Source organism: Gigantopelta aegis, chromosome 8, assembly GCF_016097555.1.
Source record: "Gigantopelta aegis isolate Gae_Host chromosome 8, Gae_host_genome, whole genome shotgun sequence".
Lineage (NCBI taxonomy): Eukaryota > Metazoa > Mollusca > Gastropoda > Neomphalida > Peltospiridae > Gigantopelta > Gigantopelta aegis.
This window is the reverse complement of record NC_054706.1, coordinates 70,498,154-70,521,978: the sequence shown is the minus strand read 5'-3', so window position 1 is coordinate 70,521,978 and position 23,825 is coordinate 70,498,154. Positions and strand designations below refer to the sequence as shown.

General features: G+C 38.9%; 2 protein-coding genes across 2 annotated transcripts in view; both read right to left on the bottom strand.

Annotated features, from left to right (window-relative positions):
- Window positions 1–11,940, bottom strand: part of LOC121379807 — a 41,632-nt gene extending 29,692 nt beyond the window's left edge. The window contains exon 1 of the mRNA XM_041508458.1: window positions 10,901–11,940. Within this exon, the coding sequence (XP_041364392.1) occupies window positions 10,901–11,940 (1,040 nt within the window). The remainder of the gene's footprint in view (window positions 1–10,900) is intronic.
- A 2,628-nt stretch (window positions 11,941–14,568) lies between these two features.
- The window catches only part of LOC121378472 (DNA ligase 1-like), a 74,347-nt gene continuing 65,090 nt past the window's right edge, over window positions 14,569–23,825 (bottom strand). Inside the window, exons 20-25 of the mRNA XM_041506659.1 lie at window positions 20,411–20,627; window positions 19,724–19,806; window positions 18,229–18,381; window positions 16,497–16,694; window positions 15,592–15,684; window positions 14,569–15,044 (exon numbers count right to left, since the gene is read on the bottom strand). Of these exons, the coding sequence (XP_041362593.1) occupies window positions 14,961–15,044; window positions 15,592–15,684; window positions 16,497–16,694; window positions 18,229–18,381; window positions 19,724–19,806; window positions 20,411–20,627 (828 nt within the window). The 3' untranslated portion in view covers window positions 14,569–14,960. The remainder of the gene's footprint in view (window positions 15,045–15,591; window positions 15,685–16,496; window positions 16,695–18,228; window positions 18,382–19,723; window positions 19,807–20,410; window positions 20,628–23,825) is intronic.

Below are 23,825 nucleotides of genomic sequence, written 5' to 3'. Positions count from 1 at the left end.
ATAATTAAGGAATTTGCTATTGGAGATAAATGATAGCATGGGTCGAAAATATCCTCCCATACTCCAGCCCCGGCAATAAGGACATGCTAATTACTGATCATACGTCTATCTGTTTTCAGCGATTAGCAACACAAAAATAACATAATGTTCCAACATATTATGTACTCTTGTTGCGTAACGTTTGACATTTACTTTGCCTTACACGATTAGGCCTACGTCGCATGTAGCATTATTAATGATGGTAATGGCGAATGAACGTTATTAGTCGTGCAGGTACATATACATGTATTTAGCATGATTACAAATATGGTAATGAAAGATGAATATGATATGTCGTGTTGTACATGTTTTTAATATGATTTAATAGTGATGGTATTGACGAAGGGACATAATGTGTGGCGTAGGTATATATATTTAGCATTTTCGTGTGGTATATCGTATGATTTGTAAATATATTGGCTGTACATTTACGGTATTTAACGATTTAATATTGACGGTACTGACGAATGAATAATTGTGGTGTAGGTACATACATTTAACATGGTGGCACGTGGTAGTGTGATTTGTAAATGATTTGTGGTGTTGTACCACGACTGGTATATCAAAGGCCGTGGTATGTGCTATCCTGTATTCATGTGGGATGGTGCATATAATGTTTCCCGTTTTAACGTCACAGACTCTTCTTTCTCTCTATTGTAACTTTATCCAACTGAGTTACAGGTTTGTAGATTAACTAAACTTAGTGTCCATGTTTTACAGGTTAAAACCAGGGTCTGCGCCTTTAACATGGCGTGCTGTACATGTACATTTTAACATTAGTGATGGTTGGGGGCGGGACGTAGCCCACTGGTAAAGCGCCCGCTTGATGCGCGGTCGGTCTAGGATCGATCGCCGTCGGTGGGCCCATTAGACTATTTCTCGTTCGAGCCAGTGCACCACGACTGGTATACCAAAGGCCGTGGTATTTGTTATCATGTATGTGGGATGGTGCATATAAAAAGATTCCTTGCTACCAATGGGAAAATGAAACGGGTTTCCTCTGTAAGACTATATGTCAAAATTACCAAATGTTCGACATGCAATAGTCGATGATTAATAAATCAATGTGATCTAGTGGTAACGTTAAAAAACAACAACTTAAACTTCAGTGATGGATGTGTCGAAGAGACGTAATGCATCATGAAGGTGAATGTATTCAACATGGTCGTTCTGAAGGCCGATATGTATTTAATACGAATAGTGATGGTAATAATAAAGGAACACAATGTGTCCTATAGGTTTTTGCAAGTAATTATAGTAATAATAGTAGCTGTAATAATTCTAAGTATTACAATTGGTATCCCGTTGCAAGGCGGATACCTAATAATAAAGAAACGTAATGCATCATGTAAGTGAATCAGTGGTGGGTGTAATTTTTCAGGGAGGGGACACCTACAGTATTCAGGGAGGGGTGAAATGTTTAAAAAGGACACCTAAAAAAACCCCAAACAAACAAAAAACAAATAAATGGCACAGGCGTCCGAGCTGCCATTTTTGTAAGGGGGAGGGCAGGCTGGCTTTTGCCCAATAAACGTAAATGCCCGAATCGGATTTCAAACGAATCACTACGCATTTTTACATGGATTACAACTAATAATGTGGATAGAATGATGGAAATACAAGGTAAAAGGTCTCAGGTTAGCCCATTTAGCCCGAATATCTTTATTATTTTTGCCGTAATTTGAGGTTTTGCTCCAACACTAGAGGCGCAGTTGCCCTTGGTCTCGTACTCTATGATAAATGGCAATATCCTACCCCAAAATATATTTATAACAAATCCTTTAGGTACTTGTCCACTGAGACTGTGCGCATCTTTAAATAAAACATTCCTTCCATTATCCACCCAACCACAACATGCAATAGCTGGCTAATACTTCAACAAAAACGCGGCTTTAATAAGGATGATTTGTTAAGTTCTAATATTTGGTATAATAATAACATATTAATATACAAAACAACTATATTTTATAAACACTACATTGAAAAAGGTATTTTATTTATACAAGATTTATTACATGACGAAGGACGATACATGAACTTTGATACCTTCAAAGCAAAATATAACATAAGGTCAGTTTTTTTAGAATATACCTCGTTATTAACGGCTATCAAATCTTTTATGCGTCATAAAATAAATACAAATAACCAAACATTCAATTTTGGCAAAAATCCAATATTTCCATCGAAAATTAAATTCTTTCTAAAAGACCAATTGGGAAGTAAAATCTTTTACAAACTACTAAATAAATCATCTATAGTTCCTACATCACAAATGAAATATTCAGCGGAAGGGTGTGATTTTACCTCTTCATTATGGGCGAAATATTATAGTTTACCATTTTGCTCTTTAAAAGACCCAACGCTGTTGTGGTTTCAATACCAGATTTTACATAGAATTATACCAACAAATACCTTTTTACATAAAATAAAACTGATTGATTCTAGTATATGTAACTTTTGTTCACATGAACCAGAAACACTGCAGCAGTTTTCTCTTTTCAATCTTCTTTTTATTTCCACTTTTGTTACTGCTCCTTTCTTATATATTAGTATATTGTTTGCTATGTACTTTGTAAGGTAGTGAAATCAGGGCCCCAACCCTGACACTATCATAACATATTTCTGGGGCAATAAACTATTTAAAAAAACAAAACAAAAGCAAACAAACAAAAACAAACAAAAAAACCAAAACAAAACATGCAATGGTTTCATTTAGCGAGACACCATGGACTCAGTCTTATTTAACAATTTACAACAGCTGTAAAATTAAAAAAAAAAAAAAAAAAAATATATATATATATATATATATATATATATATTTAAAAAAAAGTTTAAATGACACTCCATCAGATGTTAGAAGTCAAAACCTACTACAGCCACATAGGTTACTCCTGTTTAGCAGTAGGGGGTCTTTTACATGCACTGGACAAACGGTGTGTGCTAAAATCCACAACCTGGTGTATTCAGAGCACAATAACAGAAACGTGCGTTTGCAGAGCCCCAGAAATTAGCTTGTAGTGTTTCTTACTTTTTTTGTCAGTGTTGGTTGTCGTATGTACTTTTCTGTCAATAAGAAATTTTATAAGACTGTTCGAGTGGCTAAATTCCTCCTGTTACATCACACACCTCACCGTTATATATCCTGCAATCCATCATACGTCACGGAAATATATTTTACAACACATCATACAGCATAAGGATATATATCCTGCAATCCGTCAACCCCTAATAATGGAGTTTAATCCACACCATACTTGTATGCGCTAGGTTTCTAAATTAAAGTGGTGCCAGCGTCTGATGAATGGCATAACGTTCTGTTTCTCCAGGATTATGGAGAGGCGCCCCTGGACTTGGAATCGCCAGGATACGTTTTTATATTGCCAGACTCACCAGACGCTTAATTTTCCCTATTTAAATACTTTTTTTTTTAAATTTATTTTTATTTATTATTATTATTATTATTTTTGTTTTTTTTATTATTATTATTATTATTATTTTTTGTTTTTTCCTTCTCTGGTAGAATCGTTGGCCCTTGGGCCTAATTTTTGATGGGGGCACCGAGACTGGAGGGCACGACGGTTGGGTTGGCCGGCGGGGGTGCTGGGTGGGTGGGGGATACTCCACCGGAAGATGGTTAGGGCGGTAGGCGTAGGCGGTTTTGGTCGTAAGAGTTGTTAGGTTTGTCCGGGGGACTGCCCCCCCCCCCCCCCCCGGAACCTTCCCCGGTTTCGGCCACACCGAAGTCCCCAATACGATGGGTGCCCCTAAGGATGGGGGCACCGAGACTGGAGGGCACGACGGTTGGGTTGGCCGGGGGGGGGTGCTGGGTGGGTGGGGGATACTCCACCGGAAGATGGTTAGGGCGGTAGGCGTAGGCGGTTTTGGCCGTAAGGGGTGTTAGGTTTGTCCGGGGGACTGCCCCTCCCCCCCCCCCCCCGGAGCCTTCCCCGGTTTCGGCCACACCGAAGTCCCCAATACGATGGGTGCCCCTAAGTAAAACATATTTTCCTATTAAAAAAAACCTTTTTGTGGCTGAAGCCTAACCTCTTAGTCACCTGCCACCTCTATTTTGAGGGCTAATTAATATATTTAAAAAATTATTTTAAAATATATTTATATTTAGGACTGCCCGATCTAAATTTGCGTTACAAATTGTTAGTTGTTTGCTGTATATTAAATATTGTTTGGGAAAATAACGCACAAAATTATTTATTGTAAAGTCCTTTTTCCCTGTTTGGTTAAATATCAAAATTGCCCCAGTAATTGTTCTGTCCCAGGTTGGACTACTGGCATCCGGTGGCCGAACCTGGGATAGACATGCTCGAAACCTTCGTGGTATAGGAGCATGTAAATATTTTATTGATTGATTAATCCACAAGCCATATCCATTGACGTTCACTAAAGTGATCAACTGCTCCCCAACTAAGAAGTAACAGTTATGGAGTAGAGTTTTAGTCTATTTTTAACGGTATTTCAACTTCAGACTCCGCTTTCACTCCCTTGTAACGTTTTCCAAACGTGTTACAGGTTTGTAACTTAACTAAACGTAGTGTCCATTTTTACGGTTGAAATTAGGGTCTGCGCCTTTAACAACCTAAAACGTACTCCTTGAACTAGTATCAGGGGAGTGATAGGGAGCTAGTAACAGCTTTCTTTAAACGGCGAGGTCTATATCACACACCTGAGGATTCACGACATCAAACATCTTCAGATGGGGATATATAACACATGCCTTCACCCCTTATGATGTTGTATAATTCACAAGTCATCAAACATCTTAAGATGGGGATATATAACACACATCTTCCCCCCTTATGATGTTGTATAATTCACAAGTCATCAAACATCTTCAGATGGGGTGATATATCATGCACGCCTTCACCCCTCATGATGGTGTATAATTCACAAGTCATCAAACATCTTAAGATGGGGATATATAACACACGCCTTCACCCCTCATGATGGTGTATAATTCACAAGTCATCAAACATCTTAAGATGGGGATATATTACACACGCCTTCACCCCTCATGATGGTGTATAATTCACAAGTCATCAAACATCTTCAGATGGGGATACATCATACACTTCACCCCTCATGATGGCGTATAATTCACAAGTCATCAAACATCTTCAGATGGGGATATATTACACAAAACTTCACCCCTCATGATGGTGTATAATTCACAAGTCATCAAACATCTTCAGATGGGGATATATTACACAAAACTTCACACCTCATGATGGTGTATAATTCACAAGTCATCAAACATCTTCAGATGGGGATATATTACACACGCCTTCACCACTCATGATGGCGTATAATTCACAAGTCATCAAACATCTTAAGATGAGGATATATTACACACGCCTTCACCACTCATGATGGCGTATAATTAAACAGCCATAAAACACCTTAAGATAGGGATATATCATACAAGCTTTCAACCCTTATGATGGTGTATAATTCACAAGTCATAAAATACAATAAGATGGGGGATCTACCATGCAAACCATCGGCTCTTATGATGGAATATAATCCACCAGTCATCACACACCTAAAGCTGGGAATATATCACGCAAGCCATCGCCTCTCATAATGGAATATAATCATAAGCATACGAGACATGGGGTGGGGTGCACCCTTAGTGATGGAGCCAATCCTTAAATTCGGGCAAAATCGATACATTATTACAGAAAAAAACAATAAGATATTATGGCAAAATGGCTAACCTCAAATCTTTTCAGCGTGTAATAATTTCATCATTCTATCCGCAAGATTAGTTGTAATTCATGTAAAAATGTGTAGTGATTAGTTTGCAACCCTATATAGCTGTTTGGCATTAATGCTAATATGAAAAAAACGTTGTTATCCAGATTCTGGCATTGTTGTTTAAATTTGTGCAAAAACCAACCTGCTCCACTACGAAAATGGGCGCCTGTACGCGTATAAGTATAATTCAGAAGCCATCACACACCTCATATTAAGATGGGGAAATATGCCAGTCCTCACATACGCTTATAAGTATAATCCAGAAACCATCACACACCTCATATTAAGATGGGGAAATATGCCAGTCCTCACATACGCCTATAAGTATAATCCAGAAGCCATCACACACCTCATATTAAGATGGGGAAATATGCCAGTCCTCCCATCTGGTAAGTGCAATATTAGTGACTTACATCTGGCTACTTAACAAATAAAAACAAATATGGGGAAATACTAAATTTATTATTCTAGTCTTATGTGAAATGTACAAAAATACATTTTACTTCCTAAAATAAACAAGAAAACAAGAAAATGACACATTTGAGGTAAATATACTTGAGTATATTCAATGTATAAATACTGATAACAAACAGTACACAATTTTTATTTATTTTTTGCCTTTATATTTACAAACAATGTGGTTTCTTTTTTGTACTTTTATTGTTTTTCTAGACAAATAATCAAAGTGTTTTTCTTGCAAAACATCAGTCGGCACTATTAACAGCAGGCCAAGCGATACCACTAACAAAACAGTGCAAGGCTAAGATTACGTACATGTATACATTGCATCAGTTGGAAATTTTATTATTGATAATCGGTTAGCACCAACCAATCAACTTTAAATTACACTGTCTGTTAGAATGATGTCAACTTAAGGATTTTAATTACTGGGACCATGCACCTATTGTTGTGTTCACCAACATGGATCCATTTTGCTAATTTTACCTTTAATACCTGTTCATTGTTTGTCTTCTTTACATACACCTCTCAAAACAAATTCAAACTCCAGCACATTGACATCAATTCAATCATCTAAACTGTAGATCATTCTTTTTTTTCATTTTAAATCATTTAACGATATGTAAAAAATACCCCAAAACCCACCTATTTCTAACAATGATCCCCCATCAGGCAATGTTGAGCAAAAGAACAAGACATAAAAGTCCAGTAACCTCTCCCCATACCAGTAATTTAACATGTTTTTCTAACACAAAACTCAACCAGAGCTTTTAAGGGACACACTCTAGTTTTTATATACTAAGGCATAGTTTTACTATTATAGCTGTTTTTGATAACTGAAATCACACTTTACTTAGATTTTATGGTTTAGATTATCAATGTCCGTACATTCGAAGTGTTTTTGGGTGTTTTTAATATCAGAAAATGCATTTGTCATATTTTAAAAAATGCATGTGCGTCTGAGAAGTATCAGTTATGGAGTCGAGTTTTAGTTTATTTTTATAGAGTATTTCACCATTTCAAAGTCACAGACTCATGTTTCACTCACTTGTAACTTTATCCAAATGTGTTACAGGTTTGTAGATTAACTAAACTTAGTGTTAATTTTCACGGGTTGAAACTAGGGTCCATCCCTTTAACAAACTCATTTATTTTCACCATCAATGGATAGTATCTACAGACATGATGTATCATACAGGGGTGGGAATTGGTGAACTGTACAAAAATTTATTAAAATCTAGAGGAAATTCTTGAAATCCTAGGTTAAAATCTGTGCCATAAGACACATTTTGGAGGAAAGGATGATTAAAATGCGAGGAAACGCGATGTTCCATGAGAGGAAAACTGCTGATCCGAGGTGAATTCCCACCCTTGAACATAACAAGTTTCTATTTTTAATATTTGTACAACTAAACAGGTAAGGGGTGAACAATAGAAATTGAAGAATGGCACATCATGGAATTTGAAATGTTATTGCATTTTTAGATTTCCATCAATTACTTTTGTCCTACTTGATGCACTTATGCAGCTGAAATTTAGGAATAATAAAACTTTAAGAGTACATACTAGCAAGGTTTTTTTTTGTTTCCTGTTAACCGACTTTATGTTTTACATTCATTCAACTTTCTGTCTTCAGAATACATGTTGTAAATTTTTTTGTGTTGGCAAAACGAAAACAACATGCTAACACATTATTGATTTATTCAATCAATAGCTATTAGGCATCTAACTTTTGGCGTTTTTTATTTCAAAAGGAAAATGGTGAACGAGTTGGTTTTAAAAATATATTTCAAAACCTACACTTTCCAAAGTCCATATTGAAAGATAAATTCAGGTTAATTTTCCACTGTGCACCATTTCCTACTGCCCCCCCACCCCTATTTTTTTTTCTCCACTGCCTTTTATATTGGCTCCATAACAGAACTCCACAGTGTCCAATAAAATCATGGCTATGCCAATGTATGGACTAAACATTCAAACACAGCAATTTTTTTTCTCCAATTTATTTATATGTAAGGCAAGTTCAAAGCCAATTCCTGAATGAGCAGATACTCTAGAAACTCTATAAATGTGACAAACTGCAATGTTATATGAGTATATTACATGGAGAAAAAAATGGAGAAAACTTGAGTGTTTTCTCTTTTATAGATACATTACCTGTCCTCAAACAAGTGCACCTCCCCCCCACGCAAGTGGTCTGGTCCGAACATCCCAACAGCCAATGGGATGGCCTAAATTCTTCTACTGTATACTGCTCTCTAGTTCCGGTCACATGACTGTAACTTCCTTCTTTTTCCATGAGCGCATCGCACGGAGAACAGGAAGCGGGGAGGCCCGGGCGGGATGAATCTTGAGGACAGGTAATGTATCTATAAAAGAGAAAACACTCAAGTTTTCTCCATTTCTATAGACATTACCTGTCCTCAAACAAGTGCAGCATTCAACAGATGGTGGTGGGTGCCGAGATCCGTAGATGCTTGTGATAACTCCCCAACCGGAAAGAGGCTGACTAGTGGAAGAATAAGGCCAACCTTGGTAAACCCTCCTCCTAGGGATGCCCGTCACAGACCAATGCAGGTGATGTTAGTAACAACAACCAGAATGGTGGCATCCGTCAGCAGTGGCGGTACGGCTCCTAGAACACATGAACCAGGAGGCGGAAGCCACATCTTATGCTGGTTCTGACAGGGTGGGAAGACGTAGCCACCAGGGATGCAGGTGTTAGGTAACCCTCACGTATTGAAGTGTTATAGTTTTTCAATAACAAGCGACAACCTAATGAGGTGCATCCGTCAGAACATTGAACAAAACAAGACCCCCGAATGTTTTCTGTCTAGTACACCAAAGATCTGTTAGTTCAATAACGACAGCCAATAACCACATGCAGTGAAGGGTTAAGGTTATCGAGACAAAAGTTCCGGCACCAGTGCGTGAACTGTGCAAAAGAACAAAAGTCTAAGCAATCCTCACCTGTCGATTCGGTGGACATCTCGGTATGCAGCCCAGAATCAGACAGACATCAACGGCGACGAGGATGGCTTGTATTCAACAGAGTCTGTGCAGCAACAACCGGACCCAGATGATGGAACCCCTCAACGTCTTCTGTGGAGATATCCCTCAGATAATAGTTGGCAAAGATGGAGTCCGTCGCCCAGAAACAGCCAGTGATGATGTGCTGAATGGATGTGTTGCAATGCAGGGACATCGTGGCAGCCAAGGCACGAAGTTCATGCGGATTGGAAGCAGACGGAGCAGGTAAACCCTCCTTCTGATACGCGGTCAGGATAGAAGACCGGATCCAGGTGGCCACCGTGTTCTTGGTAATATCCCTCAACCGACTCTGGTTACAGGAAAGGAAAAGTCTTTTACGATGTTGTCGAAAAGATCTGGTCCTCTCGATGTACTGGTGCAAGGCTCTAACAGGGCACAACGCCAAGTCCTCAACGTCCGCCGGACCAACGATAGAGGAGAGGGCCTGCACAACATACGAGCGAGGCGCTTGGTCTGGTAACTGATTCTTTGCAATAAAGTTCATGAGTAACCCCAAGTTGACTGCACGCCGATCTCGGTGAAAACGTACCAAATCGACATCAAGAGCATGAAGTTCTGAGACACGAGCAGCTGTGGCGAAACCGAGTAAAAACACCGTCTTCCGTGTCAAATCTTGCAGGGAAGAGGACTCGATCGGCTCATAAGGTGCAGTCGATAACGCTCGTAACACCAAATTCAGGTCCCATCTTGGTGGCCGAAACCGGTGTACTTGATCTTCAAGGCGAAAACCTTTGATCATTTTATGGATCTCAGGAATACCCGATAACTTCGTTCCAGTAGTTACATCACGAACAGTAGCGATGACCGAAACGTACCCAGCGATGGTAGACCCCTTCAATCGTAAAGTGGTCCGCAGATATAGCAAAAAATCAGCAAGACGAGGTATCTGTATCGTCTGAGGTTTGATCTTTTTTCTAAACACACCATCGGTGAAAGCAAAGCCATCTGACGTTGTAAGCCGCAGTAGTAGATGATCTATGCGCTTTCAAATGGCCGCCGTAGACTGTGAAGAAAAACCTTTCTTCCTCAAACTCTTGGAGATAAAGTCCACGCGTGCAGTTGGAACAACTGCGGACGTGGATGGTACAGTCTTGACGTGGGATGCAGCAACAGATGATCCCAGTCTGGCAGCGGTAAAGGATGTGGATCGGCAAGACGTATTAGATCTGGATACCACATCCTGGATGGCCACATCGGAGCAATGAGCAACAGGCGACAATGGTACAGCTGAAACCTCTGAAGCACCCTTGGAAGGAGGATTGGTGGAGGAAAAGCGTACGCGTCCATCTGTTCCCAGCTGATGGCCAATGCGTCGAGATCCAGAGCTTCGGGATCCGGCACCGGAGACACGTAAACCCTCAGCTGATGGTTGAATCGTGTGGCGAAAAGATCGATGTTTGGTGTCCAAAGTCTGTCGCACACCCATCGAAACGCTTCCGGATGGAGCATCCACTCCGTCGGCTGTGGAGACGACGGCCGGGACAAAGTGTCGGCTAGTACATTGCAAACCCCTGGAATATGACGAGCCCGAAGTTGCAACGGAATTTCGTCGACCAGCTTGTAGAGACGATAAGTCAACTGCAGCAGACTGCTGGAGTGAGTTCCGCCCTGACGATTGATGTAAGCCGCCGCGGTCGTACTGTCTGTGGCCACCATGAGAGAGGCTTCCGTCAACATCTGTCGCCAATGAAGGATAGCGTAGTAGACTGCCAACAACTCTAACAGGTTGATGTGGAGTCCAAGTTCGACGGGAGACCACAGCCCTGAAGTAGTCTGGTTGCTTAGATGGGCTCCCCAACCTTCCAGTGACGCGTCGACGAATAGGTGATGAGTGGCTATGAAGGCCCGCATAGAGACACCTTCTAAGACGTTCGATCGGAGCTGCCACCACTGCAGGCTGGAGCGTAGATCGTCTGGAAGTGAGATGATCAAGTCCGGATTGTTGAAACGAACAAACGGGTTGAGAAACATCTGCAAGCGCCGCAACTGGAGACGACCTCTGAGTGTCAAATCCTGGGCAGAAGTGAGGAGACCCAGGAGACTCTGCCAACCGCGGAAGGTCATTGGAGCGGTGAGGGCTATGACAATCATGGTCTGGATCTTCTCCCAACGGTCTAAGGGAACTTGAACGAGGCCCAGGTCGGGTCGAAGCCAAGCGCCTATGAACTGTAGAGAATGTGTGGGAGCCAGTCGAGATTTCTCGATGTTGATAATCCAACCCAGCTGCTTGAGAAAGTCCATGATGAAGGCAACATGTGCAGTCAGCCCTGTCTTGCTGTGACACCTCATCAGGCAATCGTCGAGGTATGGGTAAAAGGATATACCTCTGCGATGCAGGAAGCGTGACATCGGAGTCGTGATTCTGGTGAACAGCCATGGCGCTATGGATATCCCAAAGGGCAGGACTTTCCATTCGTAATGCCGACCCTGTAGCACAAACCGTAGGTAGTGATGGAAATCGGCATGCATCGGAACGTGCAGGTAGGCGTCCTTGAGATCTAGCGAGGCAAGCCAATCCCCCGGTCTGATCACGGCTATGATATCTCGCAACGTTAACATCTTGAAGGTCGGAGGAGGAGACAGATAGCGGTCGTTGAAGACCGCCAAGTTGTGAATCATTCGCAGCTCTGGAGAATCTTTCTTTGGTACGAGAAAGATGTCCGAGTAAAATCCGGTGTTAATTGTACTTCCGAAATGCTGCGAACGGCTCCCTTCTCCACCAGCTTGTTGACGGACTCCTGTAGAACCTTGATTTGCGCAACGGAATGCCGCGGTTCTCGAGGTGAAGTGGTCAATGGAGGGATGGCAGACAATTGCAGACGATACCCTGTCTTCAAGATCGACGTGACAAACGGATCTTGGCAAAGTGTCTGCCAGTTTCGCCAATAACGGCGAAGTCGACTTCCGACCATGGATCTTTCGACCGGTGTGGTACACACCGGAAGCGTCAAAACCGAATCGTTGTTCTGGTTCAAAATCAGGGGCAGGCGTAGGTTGAAGCAATCTGAGCAGTCCACGATCTGTTGGCTGGCGTCAACGTCGACCAGGCTTCCCCTGGGTCCGAGCTGGCGGACCGGATGGTCGTCTGACCGGAAACCTTCGAGAAGGTTGACCTCGAAAGGAACCTCTCCAGCGTTTAGATGGTGGTTGTGGTGTGAATGTAGACTTCCGCTTTGTAGATTCCAATGTTGAAATAAGTTGCAACGCTTTGACAGTTGCTGTCGACTGTTGGTCCTTATCATTGGCCTTCACCACCTCAGAAATTTTGCCTGCAAAAAGCTTAGTTGCTGACCACGGTTGAGCTAACAGCTCCTTCTTATGCTGAAAATCCAAAGTGGATCTCTTTAAATAAGCCTGGCGACGATATTGCATTAACATCGAGGACATCGAAGTCACCGAAGACGTCAGGAAAGCTAGCATCTGCGCTGATTGCTGAAATAGCGCGTAGCACCGTGCATCTTTTGCCTGGGTGGCCATCGCCGCAAGGAAAACGTCCAAATAAGATAATACAAACAAGCAACGTCTCTGGGCAGTATCCATGGCTTGTACTTGTTTGTCTGTCAAATCCACGGTTGACGACTTCCCAAGACGGTGAACGTCTTCATCCAAGGACGGAGCTACATCTGTAAAGGTCATGTCAAATACCGGATACATACGGTGACCCCAAGTCGGGAAGGCGACGAAAGACGCTGTGTCTTTAAAAGTGCGGTCTAAATCCGTCGCCACCTCGGATACGAGTGTACCGGCAGCCAAGGAACGGATCACCACATCTTCCGGAGGGACATCAGTCGCTATCATCGGTGTCGGTCCCTTCTTGGACGGCGTTGGTGGATGTGGCAAGGACGGCAACATATCATAGACTGCCGCCAAGCAATCCCTCATATTCATATGATCAGAAGATTCAGTCTCATCAATGACGGAAACCGCTGTAGGCGCTGCATCTCCAAAGTCTCGAAGCACTCGAGCACAGGCTAATCGATCCGCCGAAACAGAATTCACTGGTGAACCGGACCGTGGACGGTCCCGTCGAGAACCCTCTGAAGCGTCAATAGAAGGTCTGCGCTGCCGATCCACGGAACCCGTAGGGAGACGTGCAGGTCGTGGGGAACGGCTACGAGCCCGGCTCCGTTCCCGGCTCCGCTGCGCCGAAGATGACTTTGAAGATCGGTGATCCTTGGAGGCCGTGGAACGCCTAACTGATTGAGTCGGCTTGTCCGAGGGCTGCGTAGTAACTGCAGGCCTGTCATCTGAAGTCTTGCATCCTGGAGCCGCACCCCCCGAAGAGGGGACTTGAACCGGACCTGGTCCCAAACCCGCCGGTTGTGGTAAGGCCGCCATTGACGCCATAGTCTCTTTCAGCATAGTAGGTAGCATCGAACGTAATACATCTGCTATGGAGTCCGCAATTGACGGCGAAGATTCCACTTTCTTGGCTCTCGCCGACAGCACCTTCAAGTAAGCCGCGAACTCGACAGTAGACAGGCCCGAACACAGGTCGCATCTCGAAGAGAGGCTACAAGGAACACGGCAACCCGGACATAATTCATGAGGGTCGCCGCCTGCAGTGAACTTCTTACAGCGTAGGCACGCTCGTACCTGACGCTGAACATTAACATCTGACATGATAAAAAGTTTTCAATCTGTGAAAGAGAAAGAAAAGAAACCATGACACAAACACAAAGTCGGTCAACAAAGACGCCATTTTGCAAATGGCGTCCGACACGACAACCGGCAATATAATAACATTTCATGTAATTAACACTTGGCAAGTCAAGCGAAATACGCGAAACATACGAAAGGTAACGAATAAGGTGGAAAAAAAAAACATTCCACCTAACACCAAGCCAGTCAATACAGACGCCATTTTGCAAATGGCGTCCGACACGACAACCGGCAATATAACAACATTTCATGTAATAACGCTTGAAAGTCAAGCGAATACGCGAAGAACATACGAAGCTATACGAAGCTAACGAAATATAAGGTGAAAAACATTTCACCCAACACGAATACAAAACCAAAGGTCTTATAAAAAAAGTTGACTCCAAAACAGAGCCAAACAAAAGACGTCCAGACCCTTTCGCGAAGAGAAAAAGAAGGAAGTTACAGTCATGTGACCGGAACTAGAGAGCAGTATACAGTAGAAGAATTTAGGCCATCCCATTGGCTGTTGGGATGTTCGGACCAGACCACTTGCGTGGGGGGGAGGTGCACTTGTTTGAGGACAGGTAATGTCTATAGAAATGAATGAATGAATGTATAACAACAACCTAGCATGAAAAATACATCGTCTATTGGGTACATGGAGAAAACAAAATCTAAGATAACTTTAGAGTGTAAAGTTAAAAGTCCGATTAGTTCTCAAACACAGTGAAAATCCTCAAGATACAAGCAAATTTCACACAAAGCTGGTGAACCAGATGGGAGAAAATCTAGTTTTTATTCTGCTCACTAATATCTCGGTCTTCCATGATTTTGTCAATATTTTCATTTCATTATTACCATACTCCGATACGTTGTTTAGATTTTGTAGATGCAATATATTAATACCTACCTGACATACATGTTTGAGCAGTGGTTTGCAGAAATTATCTTTAACACACTGAATTTTATTATGTTAAATGATTATAGTCTCTGCTTCAGTAGAAGTCTTCCTCAATGTCCGTTCTGTTTGTTTTTTGCTGATTAGAGATCTGTAGCTGATTTCTATACATATCCGCCACCTGGAACAAAAACAAATCAGTTACTGCATTTTATCACTTCAAAATGTGGTTGGGTTTTTTCAAATTACTTGTTTAAAATTAAAATAAACGAAGCTTTGACTAAATGGTGGGCAACTATAATTATTACCCTGCAATGAGAGACTATTTCAGTTCTTGAGACAGGGTGTGTGGACTATCAATGGGTGAACATTTATACTAAAGTGTTGGCTAAAGAGAAACATACACACCAAATATATTCCACATAAAATAAGATTTCTCTATGAATGCCTTCACTAATTTGGGATTTTGTTGCCTGTTCCTAGTGCTGTAAAGTCTTTTCAGAGCAGTAATGTTATTATTAGCTGCTGAAGAGTTGTGGGTATCCAGAAATGCACTACAAGTTATTTTAATCTAATTAAAACTTGACATCAATAGTTTTGAGCTTAAATATTTTTAGATCAGCATGTCTATACTCAATTTGGTCATACACATTTTGGGCACAACATTTAATGCCTTAACTTTGGTGCAGTTGGAAGCCCTGGTAGGCCAATATTAATATTCTTATTACCTGAGACGCTGAGGTTGCTTCTTCGGGTTTCTTGTCATCACGGATACGCAGAAACCGTGGAAACCTGAGTGAGATGCCCTTTTCTGGGTCAACCTACAAATACAGTTCATAAGGATCTAAACCTAGATGTTCTGATACAAAACATATTTCCCCTGAGCAATCCACAAATAAAAATCATCAGGATCCACATCTATATTTGCCAGGATTCTAGAATATAGTGGCCCAATGCCCAGGAAATATGTATAAAACTTTCACTTGTCATTTGTTACATGGTAAAAAATTATTTTTCATTCAGGACAACTTGAAAATAAGTGGTAATTTGATTATTCTCTATTAATTTAAAGGAAATAATTGGTCATTTCTTTATTATTCTCTATTAAAAGAAATCTCTTATAATTTGTTTGATTCTTTATTAAAAACAACTGGTAATTCATTACGATTCTCTATTAAAGAAAACAACTGGTAATTTGTTTTATTATTCTCTATTAAAAATAATGTAATTTTGTTTACCATTCTCTATTAAAGAAAATAACTGTTAATTTGTTAACTACAGAAAATAACTGTTAATTTGTTTATTCTCTAAAAAGAAACCCTTTAAAAAAATTGTAATTTATTTTCTATTACAAATATTGTAATTAGTTCTCTTTTAAAAAGAAAACAACTGGTAATTTGTTTACTATTCTCTATTAAAGAAAACAACTGGTAATTTGTTTATTATTCTCTATTAAAGAAAACAACTGGTAATTTGTTTACTATTGTCTATTAAAGAAAACAACTGGTAATTTGTTTATTATTCTCAACAAAAAACAGCTTTTTAAAAAAATGGTAATTTGTTTACTATTCCCTATTAAATCAAATACATGTACATCTCATTAGAATATTTGTGATACAGAAACGGAACTGACCAGTCCGCTTGCTGCCTTGTGTGTGGGTGATATGGACAGGTCAGCAGCCTTGACCTCCCACACCTGGACGGCGTCGAACCAGTGGTCAGGCTCTAGACCGCTGTCGAACCGGTAGTATGACTTGGGCGCGTCAATCACGTGAGCCTTGAAGAACTTCGTGTGAACCTCGAGGTTTTCATCGGTAAAACCCGTGCCAATCTGAAATAAGATCATGTCTTTGTATATAGTTTTCATGTTTGATTAATACATTTTATAATAGATGCAAAATCAGGAATGTCCCTTTAAAAATAAAAAAATTAATTGTTACAAGACTTTCACAGAATTAAATCTCTCGGCTACCATAAATGTTTTCGGTGCACTGTGATGAGCATCCATAGGTGCAACTACAAACCAAGTTTCACTGACCTAGGATTTATAGTTTGTGAGAAATGAATCTAAATGTAAAGCTTTAATGTTAAGCTTTAAAGACAAAGACAAAGTAATACCTATAGCTTGTCTTTTGACTTTGTAAAGACGAGCCACAACAAGCACACAGAGCTGCCAACCTGTCAATGCACCCATCAACAGTTATCAAGTAATTTGCAGGCATCAAAATAAGCATTGTATCTGGTAACCCATTTACAGGTTACCACAAAATATAGCCTGGTAACCTATAGGTTACCACAACTACATGAAAGTTAGAATTGAATTCCTGTTATCGGTACGACTAACGAAATCTGGAAGTAAATTTATCTAGTGGGCGCTACTTAAACGCGGATTGCCGAAATAGCTTTGCAATTGCACAAGTGCATACGAACATCGGTGAAATTTTATACGAGAAAACAAAACGCAGAAGTAAATTCATCTAGTGGACATGGCTTAAATGCAGAATGACTATTACTGCTTGCAATTGCACATCAATGCAATTCCTTACCAGAAAATAAAACGCGGAAGTCCAGAATGCATTGCCTGGTTTACATTCGGAAACGAAAGTACCGTTGTTGAAAGTTTTCTTACATGTGGTAACCTCCCGGTAACCTGAACGACCGTTCTCGACTTATTTCGATGCCTGATTTGTCAGTAGCATTTGTACTGCAGTCATACAAGACAGCTAGCAACAGTTTGTTTTTTCTCAGTTTAACTTGTATGCATTACCCATGAAATATAATGCCTCAATACCAATATGTGACTTATTCTCAATTGTATGCATTATTCTTGCCCACTGGACTGAATTAGCCAGAATTCTGTTGAATTAAATATTCCACCAAATTGCCATTTCACATTGGGTCATTGTTTTAAAAATATTTAAAACAAATTAATAGTTTTTTATTTTATAGTTATGATTAATCTGTTACATTTATGTTGTTGCATAATGTGGACTATATATTTTTGCGTATGATTATACGAGTTTGTAGCTGAAATGTTTATGAATTGTTCTAGAATAAACAAACCTTAGCTTACAAAATTAATATTTTGTATCTGTAATTAATTGGGCAAGAAAAGAATAAAAATATTTTTGTCCCTCGGGTTGGAATTGCCTTATCTACACCTCACAACGGTGACTGATTCTATTAATGTTACACATGCAAGGTAATGTCATAATAGCAATGCAAATATGAGTTGTAGGTTTTAATATTTCTCTTGCACAAGACAAAATCTATCTTTGATAGTTTTATTTTTTCCGTAGCATTTTTCGTCGGACCGTAACAATGCTACAATGAAACTGTAGCAGTTGGCATCTGTGTAATTTTACCTTGCAGATGGACTGGAACTCCTCATTGTCTTCATCGTAACACGCGAGCAGGAAGCCGCCATAGCCACCGGTTCGTTTCCCGGTGCCGAGGTAACCGCCGATAGGAACGATGTCGAGGGTGTCACCCACACCCTCCAAGTAGTCTTTCTTGAGCTGTTACAAAACACAACGTATTAGATTATGTCAAAAAGTTAACTTTAAAAAATAAAATCTGCAAAAAAATTTGGTTATGGCGCCATACCCACTTTACAGTCTGGCAGAAACCCTGCTTGTAAAGTGTTCACCTTTAATAATTAATTAATCATTACTGTATGATTTTCTTAACCCTAACCCTAAACTTAACTCATTTTCTTTCTGGGGGAGGCCCTCATACACACACACACTGTTGATTTTGGTTGCATTCAATTCCATAGCTACAAAACCCAAACATTTCTTTCTGGCAAAAACCCTAACAAGGAAAGAAAGAAAGAAATGTTTTATTTAACGGATGACTACAAGAGATAAGGCCTGGGAAGTGGAAGTGGACATTGAAAAAAGTTGAAAGATAGGGAGTTGTTAGATCAGGGAGAAATGAGATAAAATTCAAAGGAGGAAAGGGAAAGGAGGCAGTGAGAAAAAAATGAAGACATTTTTATTTAACCAACTCCATGCATTGTAATTATGGTTATATGGCATTGGACATATGGTTGAGGACCACAGAAATAATTAGAGAGGAAACCTGCTGCACCACTCATTGGGATACTCTTTTTCATTAGCAGCAAAGGAGCTTTTAAATACACCAGCCCATAGACAGTTATAAAACAATGTTTGATTTTACACAGAAACACAAAATAACTATGGTTAAGATTTTTTAATGTATATCATAGCCCATCACAACAAATTTAAAGTAGATACTACTCAATAAAAGCTGTTATATGCAGTCTCTTCAATGAACATACACAGCATCAATATAAAATACTACCACCTCTGGAGGAAATATAAATTTACTAATGCTAGACTTTTTTTTAAATGGAGGTAGGTGATAGTTGAAATTTCAGGATATTGGAAATACCTGATCAAGCAAAAAAACATTTTTGTGGCAAATAAACAAACGTAGGAGAGCAGGGAAGAAAATCTAGGATTTATTTATAACAGCCTAACCCTTAGAGTAAATCAGAGAAATTTAGGAATTATGCTAATTTTAGATATAACATAAAGTGCCTTTAACTAGCCTAGGAACAAACATTTGTTACCAGTTAACATTTGTTTCACGTACATATTTCCTGTTACACTGATACTAGTTCAAATCAAATTATAAGAAATTACTGGACGGAGGAAACAGAAATTTTTAGATAAAAATTATGGATTTATTTCACTTCAAAACAGATAGAGACTATTTTGAATTTGGTGGATAGTGTCATTTGTCAGTCTAGTAAGTTGAGAGATAAACACCCAAATTACTACATATAATTTTTTTAATTTAAAAAATGTGATTAATTAAAACCAAAACTAATACCTTGAGCCAGTTTCGAGATCTCTTGGCAATTTCATATGTTGCATCTACGTCAAGGGTCTTAACCATCAGACCTTCACAGTTTCCTGGAAAAATACAAAAACAATCACTTAAAACCCATAATCCAGCAGTAAAGGTGTACTAGGAAAGGAAAGGAAAAACAGAATGTTTGTTTTGTTTAACGACACCACTGGAGCACATCGATTAATTAATCATCGGCTACTGGATGTCAAACATTTGCTAATCCTAACTCGTAGTCATCAGAGGAAACCTACTACATTTTTTTTAATGCAGCAAGGGATCTTTTATATGCACTTTCCCACAGACACGAAAACACATACCACAGCCTTTGTTCAGTTGTAGTGTACTAGTTGTTACAAGAAAAAACCCAATCAGCTTAATGTATCTACCGAGTTGGTTTGATCCTGCAATGCAAACACCTCAAATGAGCACTCAACTGACTGAGCTATATCCCGATCAAGGAAAGGAATGTTTAGTCACACCTCAGCACATTTTAAGATTACAGTTATTTGGTGTCTGACATAGTTATTTCAACTCTTGGTGTGGAGAGTGATAGAAAACTTGCTACTAACTTCTCTGTATATCTTGCTATGCTGAGATGCCAGTCACTGCTATAACGGTACATCATATGTTTTGCACAAATGTTTTGCAGATCTGAAATCATCTCACCTTTAATAGATTCATCTAAAAACTCTTCAATCTTCTCTGTGTTGGATGCTATCATAGACTTGGCAAACACGAATTCTCCCTCCACCTCCCTGAAGTTATCTCTGAGGAGCTGGCGTCGCTCGCGGAACGGTTTCTTCACGAGAGATTCTCCGTTGAAGTAGAGCAGATCAAACGCATAGACACACACCTGGACTTTTATTTCTTCAACGTCGGCATCCTGTAAAACAACAAACAAAATACAACTACAGTTGATCTTTATTTCTTCAACATCGGCATCCTGTAAAACAACAAACAAAATACAACTACAGTCGATCTTTATTTCTTCAACGTCGGCATCCTGTAAAACAACAAACAAAATACAACTACAGTCGATCTTTATTTCTTCAACGTCGGCATCCTGTAAAACAACAAACAAAATACAACTACAGTCGATCTTTATTTCTTCAACATCGGCATCCTGTAAAACAACAAACAAAATAATACTACAGTCGATCTTTATTTCTTCAACGTCGCCATCCTGTAAAACAACAAACAAAATATAACTACAGTCCATCTTCATTTTTTCAATGTCGGCATCCTGTAAAACAACAAACAAAATACAACTACAGTCGATCTTCATTTCTTCAACGTCGGCATCTTATAAAACAACAAACAACAATACTACAGTCAACCTTTATTTCTTCTACATCGGCATCCTATAAAACAAGAAACAAAATAATACTACAGTTGATCTTTATTTCTTCTACATCGGCATCCTATAAAACAAGAAATAAAATAATACTACAGCTGATCTTTATTTCTTTAACGTCGGCATCCTATAAAACAAGAAACAAAATAATACTACAGTCGTTCTTTAGTTCTTCAACGTCGGCATCCTATAAAACAAGAAACAAAATAATACTACAGTCGATCTTTATTTCTTCTACATCGGCATTCTATAAAACAACAAACAAAATAATACAACAGTCGACAAGAAATAAAATAATACAACAGTCGATCTTTATTTCTTCTACATCGGCATCCTGTAAAACAAGAAACAAAATACTACTACAGTCGATCTTTATTTCTTCTACGTCGGCATCCTATAAAACAACAAACAAAATACTACTACAGTTGATCTTTATTTCTTCTACATCGGCATCCTATAAAACAAGAAATAAAATAATACTACAGCTGATCTTTATTTCTTCTACGTCGGCATCCTATAAAACAAGAAACAAAATACTACTACAGTCGATCTTTATTTCTTCTACGTCGGCATCCTATAAAACAACAAACAAAATAATACTACAGTTGATCTTTATTTCTTCTACATCGGCATCCTATAAAACAAGAAACAAAATAATACTACAGTCGTTCTTTAGTTCTTCAACGTCGGCATCCTATAAAACAAGAAACAAAATAATACTACAGTCGATCTTTATTTCTTCTACATCGGCATTCTATAAAACTATAAAACAATACAAACGACAAGAAATAATAATACAACAGTCGATCTTTATTTCTTCTACATCGGCATCCTGTAAAACAAGAAACAAAATACTACTACAGTCGATCTTTATTTCTTCTACGTCGGCATCCTATAAAACAACAAACAAAATAATACTACAGTTGATCTTTATTTCTTCTACATCGGCATCCTATAAAACAAGAAACAAAATAATACTACAGTCGATCTTTATTTCTTCTACATCGGCATCCTATAAAACAAGAAACAAAATAATACTACAGTCGATCTTTATTTCTTCTACATCGGCATCCTATAAAACAACAAACAAAATAATACAACAGTCGATCTTTATTTCTTCTATGTCGGCATCCTGTAAAACAACAAACAAAATAATACAACAGTCGATCTTTATTTCTTCTACGTCGGCATCCTGTAAAACAAGAAATAAAATAATACAACAGTCGATCTTTATTTCTTCTACTTCGGCATCTAAAACATCTTTATTTCTTCTACATCGGCATCCTATAAAACAAGAAACAAAATAATACTACAGTCGTTCTTTATTTCTTCAACGTCGGCATCCTATAAAACAACAAACAAAATAATACTACAGTCGTTCTTTATTTCTTCAACGTCGGCATCCTATAAAACAACAAACAAAATAATACTACAGTCGTTCTTTATTTCTTCAACGTCGGCATCCTATAAAACAACAAACAAAATAATACTACAGTCGTTCTTTATTTCTTCAACGTCGGCATCCTATAAAACAACAAACAAAATAATACTACAGTCGTTCTTTATTTCTTCAACGTCGGCATCCTATAAAACAAGAAACAAAATAATACTACAGTCGTTCTTTATTTCTTCAACGTCGGCATCCTATAAAACAACAAACAAAATAATACTACAGTCGTTCTTTAGTTCTTCTACATCGGCATCCTATAAAACAAGAAACAAAATAATACAACAGTCGTTCTTTATTTCTTCTACATCGGCATCCTATAAAACAAGAAACAAAATAATACAACAGTCGACAAGAAATAAAATAATACAACAGTCGATCTTTATTTCTTCTACATCGGCATCCTGTAAAACAACAAACAAAATACTACTACAGTCGATCTTTATTTCTTCTACGTCGGCATCCTGTAAAACAACAAACAAAATACAACTACAGTCGATCTTTATTTCTTCTACATCGGCATCCTATAAAACAAGAAACAAAATAATACTACAGTTGATCTTTATTTCTTCTACATCGGCATCCTATAAAACAAGAAATAAAATAATACTACAGCTGATCTTTATTTCTTTAACGTCGGCATCCTATAAAACAAGAAACAAAATAATACTACAGTCGTTCTTTAGTTCTTCAACGTCGGCATCCTATAAAACAAGAAACAAAATAATACTACAGTCGATCTTTATTTCTTCTACATCGGCATTCTATAAAACAACAAACAAAATAATACAACAGTCGACAAGAAATAAAATAATACAACAGTCGATCTTTATTTCTTCTACATCGGCATCCTGTAAAACAAGAAACAAAATACTACTACAGTCGATCTTTATTTCTTCTACGTCGGCATCCTATAAAACAACAAACAAAATACTACTACAGTTGATCTTTATTTCTTCTACATCGGCATCCTATAAAACAAGAAATAAAATAATACTACAGCTGATCTTTATTTCTTCTACGTCGGCATCCTATAAAACAAGAAACAAAATACTACTACAGTCGATCTTTATTTCTTCTACGTCGGCATCCTATAAAACAACAAACAAAATAATACTACAGTTGATCTTTATTTCTTCTACATCGGCATCCTATAAAACAAGAAATAAAATAATACTACAGCTGATCTTTATTTCTTTAACGTCGGCATCCTATAAAACAAGAAACAAAATAATACTACAGTCGATCTTTAGTTCTTCTACGTCGGCATCCTATAAAAC